The sequence below is a fragment of the Eriocheir sinensis genome, unplaced genomic scaffold (assembly GCF_024679095.1).
Source record: "Eriocheir sinensis breed Jianghai 21 unplaced genomic scaffold, ASM2467909v1 Scaffold1319, whole genome shotgun sequence".
Lineage (NCBI taxonomy): Eukaryota > Metazoa > Arthropoda > Malacostraca > Decapoda > Varunidae > Eriocheir > Eriocheir sinensis.
In genome coordinates, this window is record NW_026110650.1 from 7,501 (window position 1) to 17,500 (window position 10,000).

The window sequence follows — 10,000 nt, forward strand, 5'->3', positions numbered from 1 at the left end:
GCCTGACCTCTGTGGCGGGAAAAGTCCTCGAGAAGATCATCAGAGACAAACTCGTTAGGTTCCTTGAAGACAACATCATTTCCGATGCTCAGCACGGTTTCAGGAACAAGCGCTCATGCTTAACCAATTTATTGGACTTCTTCCAAGGTATCTATGAAAACTGGGATAATCATATCCCCAGCGATGTTATATATCTAGACTTTAAGAAAGCCTTTGACAAAGTGCCACACGAAAGACTCCTCAAGAAACTCAAGTCGGCGGGATTAGGCGGCAATCTGACAGCGTGGATCAAGGACTGGCTCACTGGAAGAAAACAACGAGTTGTACTCAACGGACAGGCCTCCGAGTGGCTCCCGGTCACAAGTGGAGTGCCACAGGGGTCAGTGCTGGGACCCATACTTTTCATCATATATATCAACGACTTAGAACTAGGATTGAAATCCAATCTTTCAAAATTTGCCGACGACACAAAGGTGGGTGGGAAGGCCCTCACAACGGCAGACTGCGAAATTATCCAGAGAGACCTGGACCAGATCACTCGGTGGTCAGAAAAATGGCAGATGTCCTTCAACACTGCCAAATGTAATGTAATGCATATCGGATCCAGAAACAGCAACACATACCACATGGGTGGCGAACCACTACATGTTGTGCAAGAGGAAAGAGACCTCGGGGTCACCATCAGCAGTGACTTGAAACAAATAAAACACTGCAAGTCCGCCTGTAAGAAAGCCAATACAATGCTTGGGTTCATATCGAGGAACTTCGAATACAAGACGCCGGGAGTTATGTTATCCTTGTACAATTCGCTGGTAAGGCCCCACCTTGAATACGCCGTGCAATTCTGGTCTCCTAATTACAGGAAAGACATTGAATTACTAGAGAGAGTACAGCGCCGCGCCACGAAGATGATACCATCACTGAGGACGAAGCCCTATGAAGAGCGACTCGAGCGACTCAACCTCTTCACGTTGGAAAAGAGACGCCTGCGGGGAGACATGATACAAGTCTTTAATTACCTGAACAAGCTCAGCAACGTTGATCACTCCAAACTCTTCACGCTACAAACCAACCTGAGAACAAGAAACAAAGGAAAAACAATTCAAGCAAGGCGATGCAATACCGACATCGGCAGGAGTTATTTCTCGAATAGAGTTGTTCGCCACTAGAACAGCCTTCCTGCAGAAGTGGTTAGCGCAGAGACCATCAACTCCTTCAAGAAACGCATTGATCGCCACTTTGCTGCATCGGGAGTGAACTGAACGCTCCCAAGAGTAGATACACAAGTGCTTTAATCCTTCCCTGCAAGCCACTCCTATGGCAAACGGATTGATTGAATCACTGAGCGCAGGCAGCCTAGTAATGAGCCAACAGGCTTTCTGCTGCCTGCTAGACCATGTTTCCATGTTTCCTCCTCCTCCTCCTACTACTACTACTACTACTACTGCTACTACTACTATTACTACTACTACTACTACTGCTACTACTACTACTACAACTACTACTACTAATACTACTACTACTACTACTACTACTTATCCTCCTCCTCCTCCTCCTCCTCCTCCTACTTCTCCTCCTCCTCCTCCTCCTTCTCCTCCTCCTACTTCTCCTCATCCTTCTCCTCCTCATCATCCTCATCCTCATCCTCCTTCTCCTAACTCTACCGTGTCCTTCTCCAACTCCTCCTCCTCCTCCTCCTAACTCTTCTAACGTTTTCTATTATGCACCGTACTGGAAAAGTAGGTCACTGGGAGAGAGAGAGAGAGAGAGAGAGAGAGAGAGAGAGAGAGAGAGAGAGGTGGGGGCGGGCACGCAGGTCAAAACACACACACACACACACTCTCTCTCTCCACAAGGCCGCTGACCCCCACCGCCGCCACTCGCTCGCCGCCGCCGCAGCTTTCTCAACCTTCACCTCGTCTTCAGGTAATAATAATAACAATAATAATAATAATAATAATAATAATAATAATAATAATAATAATAATAATAATAATAGTTATAATAATAATAATAATAATAATAATAATAATAATAATAATAGTATCATCATCAGTATCAGCAACATATGTCAGTCTGTTTTCATACGTGACTCTCCCGTGCCTCGAAGTTCCAAGGGCGACGTAAACTTCCTATTAACTCAACTTCATTACACACCGTCTTCTGAACGTCCTCACCCGTAGTTGTCTGTTTGCTTGTGCGTTTGTATCCGTTTTTTTCTAGTGTCACTTAATGTCCACCTGTTGATCTCTCGCCACGTGTCAGTTTTTTTTTTTTTTTTTTTTTTTTTTTTTTTACGTTGTTGCCTACTGCGCCGGTAGGCATCTTCCCGGTGGGGCCTGATGGTCGGCCCAAGGCTTCTTCCAGGTGGGGCCTGATGGTCGGCCCAGCCCGTTCTGGCGCAGGCGAGTGTTTATAGTGGCGCCATCTTGCATTGGCTCATGCTGCCCCCCGGAACTCGTTCTTGATTCGCTTGGACGGCTTCCTCTAGAGTCCGGGTTGATGGGTGGTCTTCAGGACAGCATGTGGGTAGTTTTAAGCCACTCGGCGGTGACTGAAAAATCCGAGTGGTAGCGTGAGGATTCGAACCCGCGTCGTCCATCACGCGGCGAATGTGGGTCCAGTACGCTACCAGTTCGGCCACCGCCTACCCTATTGCGCGGGTAGGCTTCTTCCCGGTGGATCTTGATGGTCGGCCCAAGGCTTCTTCCCGGTGGATCTTGATGGTCGGCCCAAGGCTTCATCCCGGTGGGTCCTGATGTTCGGCCCAAGGCTTCTTCCCGGTGGATCTTGATGGTCGGCCCAAGGCTTCATCCCGGTGGGGCCTGATGGTCGGCCCAAGGCTTCTTCCCGGTGGGGCCTGATGGTCGGCCCAAGGCTTCTTCCCGGTGGGGCTTCATGGTCGGCCCAAGGCTTCTTGGCGGTGGGGCCTGATTCCCCGTTCTGGCGCAGGCGAGTATTTATAGTGGCGCCATCTTGCATTGGCTCTTGCTGCCCTCCCGGAGCTCATCTTTAATCCTAGAATCTAGAATCCGGGTTGATAGGTGGTCTTCTGGACAGCATGTGGGTAGTTTTAAGTCACTCGGCGGCGCCTGAAAAATCCCAGCTTGGTGGCACCGGGAGGGGATTGAACTCGCGTCGTCCTGAATGCGGCGCCGTCACGCTGTCGACTCAACCACCGCCTTCCGTCAGTTGGATTTTTTTTAATGATTTTCCCGTCTGTTTTTCGATTGCCCTATTTCAAGGGGGTTTAAACACTTTAGGTTTATTGTATTTATTGTTTTAACTCCTCTTCTATTATGGCGGGTTTTTTTTCCGTCCAAGGTACAGAGGTCGTGTCAGACTGGGGTCATAAAACACTCCCTGACAACCCCAACACCTTCTACACTAGAGGCTTTTCAAATGTCCTTCCTCGCCTCTTCCTGAATGAGTCTGCCTAACTTCTTCTTTATTAGAACTTTTCCGACACCTGTACGATTTCATAGTCGCCGAAAATCCCAACACCTTCTATACGAGAAGCTTTTCAAATATCCTTCCTCGCCTCTTCCTGAATAAGTCTGCCTAACTTCCTTTTCAAATATCCTTCCTCGCCTCTTCCAGAATTAGTCTGCCTAGCTTCCTTTTCATTAGAATTTTTCCGACACCTGTACGTCATAAAACAGTCCCCGAAGATACCAACACCCTCTGTACGAGAGGCTTTTCAAATATCCTTCCTCGCCTCTTCCTGAATTAGTCTGCCTAACTTCCTTTGTATTAAAACTTTTCCGGCACCTGTACGTCACAAAGCAGTCACCGTAAACCCCAACACCTTCTATATGAGAGGCTTTTCAAATGTCCTTTCTCGCCTCTTCCGGAATTAGTCTGCCTAACTTCCTCTTCAAATGTCCTTCCTCGCCTCTTCCAGAATAAGTCTGCCTAACTTCCTCTTCAAATGTCCTTTCTCGCCTCTTCCAGAATAAGTCTGCCTAACTTCCTCTTTATTAGAACTTTTCCGGCACCTGTACGTCACAAAACGGGTCCTGAAAACCCCAACACCTTCTATACGAGAGGCTTTACAAATGTCCTTCCTCGCCTCTTCCTGAATAAGTCTGCCTAACTTCCTTTTCAAATGTCCTTCCTCGCCTCTTCCAGAATAAGTTTGCCTAACTTCCTCTTTATTAGAACTTTTCCGACACCTGTACAGCACAAAACGGTCCCTAAAAACCGCAACACCTTCTATACGAGAGGCTCTTCAAATGTCCTTCCTCGCCCCTTCCAGAATTAGCCTGCCTAACTTTATTTGTATTAGAACTTTCCCGGCATCTGTACGGAGTTTCACAGTCGCCGCTCTACCTCTGTTCGGGCCTCCAAGTATCTACACGAAGCTTCCTCGCCACCCTGTTGTCAAATCGCATACTGACAGCACTCATATATTGAAGTACAAGGACAAGTATAATCCTTCATGTGGTTGTGCTGGTAGTGGACCGTGCCTTAAAGTTGCCAAGCCTCGAACGCGCTCAGAAAATTGGAGTATAGCAATTATTTCAGCACCGCCAGATTCGGTTCCCCCTGAGTCGAAGGCATTCCCGTGACCGTTGAATGCCAGACGGAGAGGGTTTCGATGTTCATTTGTTCTCTCTTTCACCTGGTATATTGTTTTTCTCTATCACTAATATAATGTTTGCTTACCTCTATCGCTTTTGTTGTTTTTTCCCGGGTTCAATGCCCGGGAGGAGTGGAAAATATTGGGCGGCTTTTCCAATACCTACGCCCCTGTCCACCCAGCAATGAATGGGTACCAGGTATTAATCGGGGGTTGTGTCCCGTCTCCTGGGATCTGTTCCCTTCTCCTATAATTCCTTCCCCTTCTGTCTCTCTCTCCGGCATATGACCACAGATGTTGCGCCGACTAAACAAAACTTTCCAACTTTTCCGATAAACATCACCCAACCATCACCTGCGTTACCCTCTATCGCTGTTATTGTTTTTTCTATTTTTTTTCTTTTTCTATTGCCCAGTGTGTTGTCTGTGCTCCCTATCGCCGCTTTACTGGCTGGGTGTGACGCGGTTTTTTTTTTTTTTTTTTTTTTTTTTTGGGGGGGGTAGGCGTTGTTTGTGAGGCCAGATGGTTGGCCTCAGCCCCTTGTTGTAGCGCAGGCAAGTGTTTATAGTGGCTCCATCTTGCATTGGTTCATGCTGCCCTCCCGGAGCTCATCTTTAATCCTAGAATCTAGAGTCCGGGTTGATAGGTGGTCTTCTGGACAGCATGTGGGCAGTTTTAAGCCACTCTGCGGCGCCTGAAAAATCCCAGCTTGGTGGCACCGGGCGGGGATTGAACTCGCGTCGTCCTGAACGCGGCACCCTCACGCTATCCATTCTGGGTGTGACGCGTGTTTCTTTTTTTTTGTTGTTTTTTTTTGTTTTTTTTTTGCTGGGGTAGGCTTTCTTGGTGAGGCCTGATGGTCGGCCCCAGCCCCTTGTTGTAGCGCAGGCAAGTGTTTATAGTGGCGCCATCTGGCTTGGCTCGTGCTGCTCCCCAGAGCTCATCTGTGATCCCCTGGTGGAGAATCCACCAGGACCATAAAACTACCCCTGGAAATGCCCCAAACTCCTACGAAAGCCTTGTCAAATGTGTGTTTCTTAGGTTCACGATACAGAGGAAGGGTCACACTACCACCAAGGTCATAAAACTACCCCTGGAAATGTTCCAAACTCTTACGAAAGCGTTGTCAAATGTATGTTTCTTAGGTTCACGGTACAGAGGAAGGCTCAAACTTCCACCAGGGTCATAAAACTACTTTTGGAAATGCCCACAACCCCCACGAAAACATTGTCCAATGCGAGTGCTTGGGCTCCGAAACGTTGAAGAAAATGAGCCTCACTGTGTCCTTTCTCTTCCTGTCTCCAGATGGCCCCGCTGGGCCCCCGCGTGATGGTGGTGATGGCGGTGGCGACCCTCGGGGGTAAGTGTTGACTAATTAAACTTTTATTCACAAACAGTACTGTGCTGGACCGACGAGACACGGGACAAACCTTAGTCCCTCACTGAATAATGTCTGCAGTTTCCCTAAATGTTGCTTAATATGCTCATTTTTTTTTTATATTACTAAACATTATTTTTATTTTGTTTTTATTCACGTTGCTGAAATTCGTTCGTTTTTAGACCAAGACAGAAACGTTTGGTACCAAGTTAATAAAGATGGCGTTTGTGACCACGCTCGTTAGACTCTTCCTGTTAGACCTGAGTACATCCATTTGGAAAGGACCTCTTGGGGGAGACACATACAGGCAGACGGATATACAGGCACACACAGACAGAAATACAACTACTACTGGTAATAGCGGATTAAGCTGGTAACAGGCCTAGATTTTGTTTCACGGAGTAGTCAAAGTCAAAGGTTTTATTTCCATCGCACAATGGTTATTCTTCATCGAAAGTACATGTAGAGATATAATTCACATTTAAATTGAAGACATGAGCCTTAGAGTAGTCGCTGGCTCGACACGTTCGGGTCGTATTACAAGACATTTCTTTGTCAAAATACACAAACTTGACAAGGCTTTCGTAGGAGTTGTGGGCATTTCCAGCTGTAGTTTTATGACCCTGGTGGTAGTTTGACCCTTCTTCTGTGCCATGGAACTAAATAAACACTCATTAGAACCTGATCGACCCCCTCTTTGACTTTTAGATCATTAAATGGCTGATGTGAGAACCGGAAGTGTCTTATAATACCAACCGGAGTCACTCCAGCGATGCCCCGTGACCCTGGGAAGATACTTGGCACCAAAGGCATCGACACGCCTCTCCAAGCCATGTTCAGGGTCCATGTCTCACAGCCACACAAGGGGTTTCGTGGTGCAGTGGTTAGCACACTCGGCTCACAAAAGAGAGCCTGGGTTCGATTCCCGGCGGAGTGGAAAAAATTGGGCGACTTTTCCGATACCGTACGCCCCTGCCCACCCAGCAGTGAATGGGTACCAGGTATTAATCGGGGGTTGTGTCCCGTCTCCTGGGGTCTGTTCCCTTCTCCTATAATTCCTTCCCCTTCTGTCTCTCTCCGGCATATGACCACAGATGTTGCGCCGACTAAAATAAATTTTCCAACTTTTCTCACAGCCACACAGTAAGACAGGAAGCACAGGCGACTTAGAGATTTGAGTCTGTCCGCCTGTATAGATATCGACAACGCCATATACTCGTGTTGATTGAGTCCATAACACCGCGGGCCAGGCCAAGCCGTCGAGTGCCTCCCTGGCGTGACCCACCATTGTTATGCACCTACCCACACACACACACACACACACACACACACACACACACATAGCCACAAATCACCAGCACTGTTTTAATTCCTCTCATAACCCAACCTTAACGGACCCAAACCTTCGTCACTTTCCAATACATTAAATTTTACTCTGAATACCTAATTGTTTACCTCGCCTCCTCCCCCTCCGCCGCCTCCACGCTGCATTGTTGCCAGGCTTTGTTATGTGAGCTGACGGTCGTGACTCAGGTGAGGCCGCCGGTACACGGGTAAACACACCACACTCGATAGGGTAGTTACTGGCGCCGCGGTAATACGGAAATGTGGAGTTTTGGAAGATTAATTAACGTGACCTCAGGGTGCTGTCTTTGGAAAGGTGAATGTATAGAGTGAAAGGAAGAAAGGAGTGAGTGAACGGCCGAGGCAACTGTTTGTGCTTTTTTGTTTGTTTTGTTATGACGTCCATTGTTTAGCTACTGTCGTTGTTGTTGTTGTTGTTGATACACAGCCAGATTTTAGGGATGCTAGATTTTCCTCACACACACACACACACACACACACACACACACACACACACACTGAAGGTTTCTATCATAGAGGCACCATATACCACGTGACCAACAATCTTTTTTTTTTTTTACGTCTACGGTATAGCGCCGGTAGGCTTGCTTGAGGGGCCTGGATGGTGCTCGGCTTCAGCCCGTCATGGCGCAGGCAAGTGTTTATAGTGGCGCCATCTTCTCTTTTCACTCCTGCACTGTTCTATTGGTACTATCACCTCGACACGTATCTGTGTAATTTGTGAGTGAAACTAAAAAGAAGAACACTGATGAATTTTGACACTCCGCAGGAAGAGGATGCGTTAATCTCCAAGTAGCCAGGGAAAGGGAAGGGAGTAGGAGGAGCTAAAGGGAGAAGGAAGGAGGAAAAGGAGGAAGAAGATTAGGAGAGGGAGAAAGAGGAGACGGGAAAGAGGAGGTGGGAAATACATATGAATACATAGGAAGAACAGGCACCAGAAGACCTGTCGGTCTATGGCGAGGGTGTCTGTTTACTACCGCTACTACTAGTAATCTACGTGTGGTAGGACAGGACAGAATAGAGAGAATAGATGAAATAATGGTATGAAAATTTTCTTATTATTCACTACTACTACTACTACTACTACTACTACCACCACTACTACTACTACTACTACTGCCACTACTACTACCACTACTACTACCATTACTACTATAGTGCGCGCCAGCTATTTTGGCCCGTGAAGGAGGAGCTTCACGGGAAAGCCTAGGTCATTAAGCTCTTAAAGCGTTGCCACATATCTGTCGCTCCGCCTCCAACAGGGTCTAGCTCCCACCCATCTCTCTCTCTCTCTCTCTCTCTCTCTCTCTCTCTCTCTCTCTCTCTCTCTCTGTCCCGAATTTTAACAGATTTTGTACTTCATGATAAAGATTTTTGATAAAGACTTTTGTTGCCAAAGCTGTCCTGTAATTAACTTTGGAAACGTTCTCTGTAGGTCCTCCGTAGTCCTTCTCTTTCTGGAAATACTCGTGGACGTTGAAAACAATGTCCTTTGCCTGACTACGTAAGTGAGACGAGTGATGGTTTGGATGAGCTGCCATGCTTCCTCTGTGGTGGATGGAAGTGGAATGCCGGGCTGGGCCGAGGGAACAGGGAGTGGCCAGAGGAGGAGTCAGTGAGGTCGTGACCCGACAACACTGTTGAACACTGTTGTCACGTTTTCTCCACCGTTTTATAATAACCTAAATATATAAGTAACAGTACACTGTGTAGCTCATTGCAGTTTGAATTAAAATAATATTAGTGTGTGTTTATATCTTTTGAAAAGTTTTTTTTTTTAAATGACGCACATTAATTAAAGCCAAATACGTTCACTTGACATATGAGCATTTTTCACGGCCCTCCCTCTCACGGGCCAAATTAGCTGGCGCGCACTATACTACTACTACTACTACTACTACTACTATAGTGAATCCAGAATGATCTGGCGGATTGGGGGGTGAGAGGTGCGGGTCAGCCCCGCACCGCACCTTGCCACACACTCGCAACACTTCTCGCTTCCTCTCATATGTCAGCTATTTACTACCTTTAAATGAATTTAATTAAATAATTGGATAATCCAATAGGGTCATATAGCGTTAAGATTGTTTCGTTTTTTAGATAATAACAAAGATTTTGTATAAATACCACGACACTTGTCAACGTTGTATTCCAACGTTGTCATTTTACACATCCAGGGCCCAGCCTTCCCAGGTCACTTCTCTCAAGGTCATGGAAGGGTCAGCAGGTGGGCCCATGGGTGGCCCGCTCCCGCCTCTGCCTCTCCCCTCCCTCCCTCTCCCTGCCTCTCCACGTCGTTGGCTGCACAGCCGCGAGAAAGAACTCATTTACAATGTAAACAAGTACTTTTTAGACGAAAAAACAACAGAGGATTTATCATACCACTCACAAGAGTAACTGCAAGAACAGCAAGAGCCACTAATGTTAGGGAAAGAACTGTTGAAAGAGTCTGCGCCAAACTGGATCATGAGTACATGACGAACAGGTCACCAAGATAGCCTGTATTCTCGTCCCCGAAGAAGACGGGCCGTGCTGCAACAGTGACAAATGTAGACGATTTTGATCAACGTGAAGTTCGAAGAATTGTTCTAGGATTCTATGAAAAGAAAGAACTCCCTACATTGCACAAAATAAGGGAAGAACTCAAGGAAAGTATTTCCTTCAAAGGATGCATC

General features: G+C 47.0%; 1 protein-coding gene across 1 annotated transcript in view; it reads left to right on the forward strand.

The window, feature by feature from the left end:
- Positions 1-5,887: 5,887 nt before the first annotated feature.
- LOC126989828 (uncharacterized) overlaps positions 5,888-10,000 on the forward strand; it is a gene marked incomplete at its 5' end in the record, with an annotated part of 60,119 nt that continues 56,006 nt past the window's right edge. The window contains one exon of the mRNA XM_050848453.1: positions 5,888-5,942. Within this exon, the coding sequence (XP_050704410.1) occupies positions 5,888-5,942 (55 nt within the window). The remainder of the gene's footprint in view (positions 5,943-10,000) is intronic.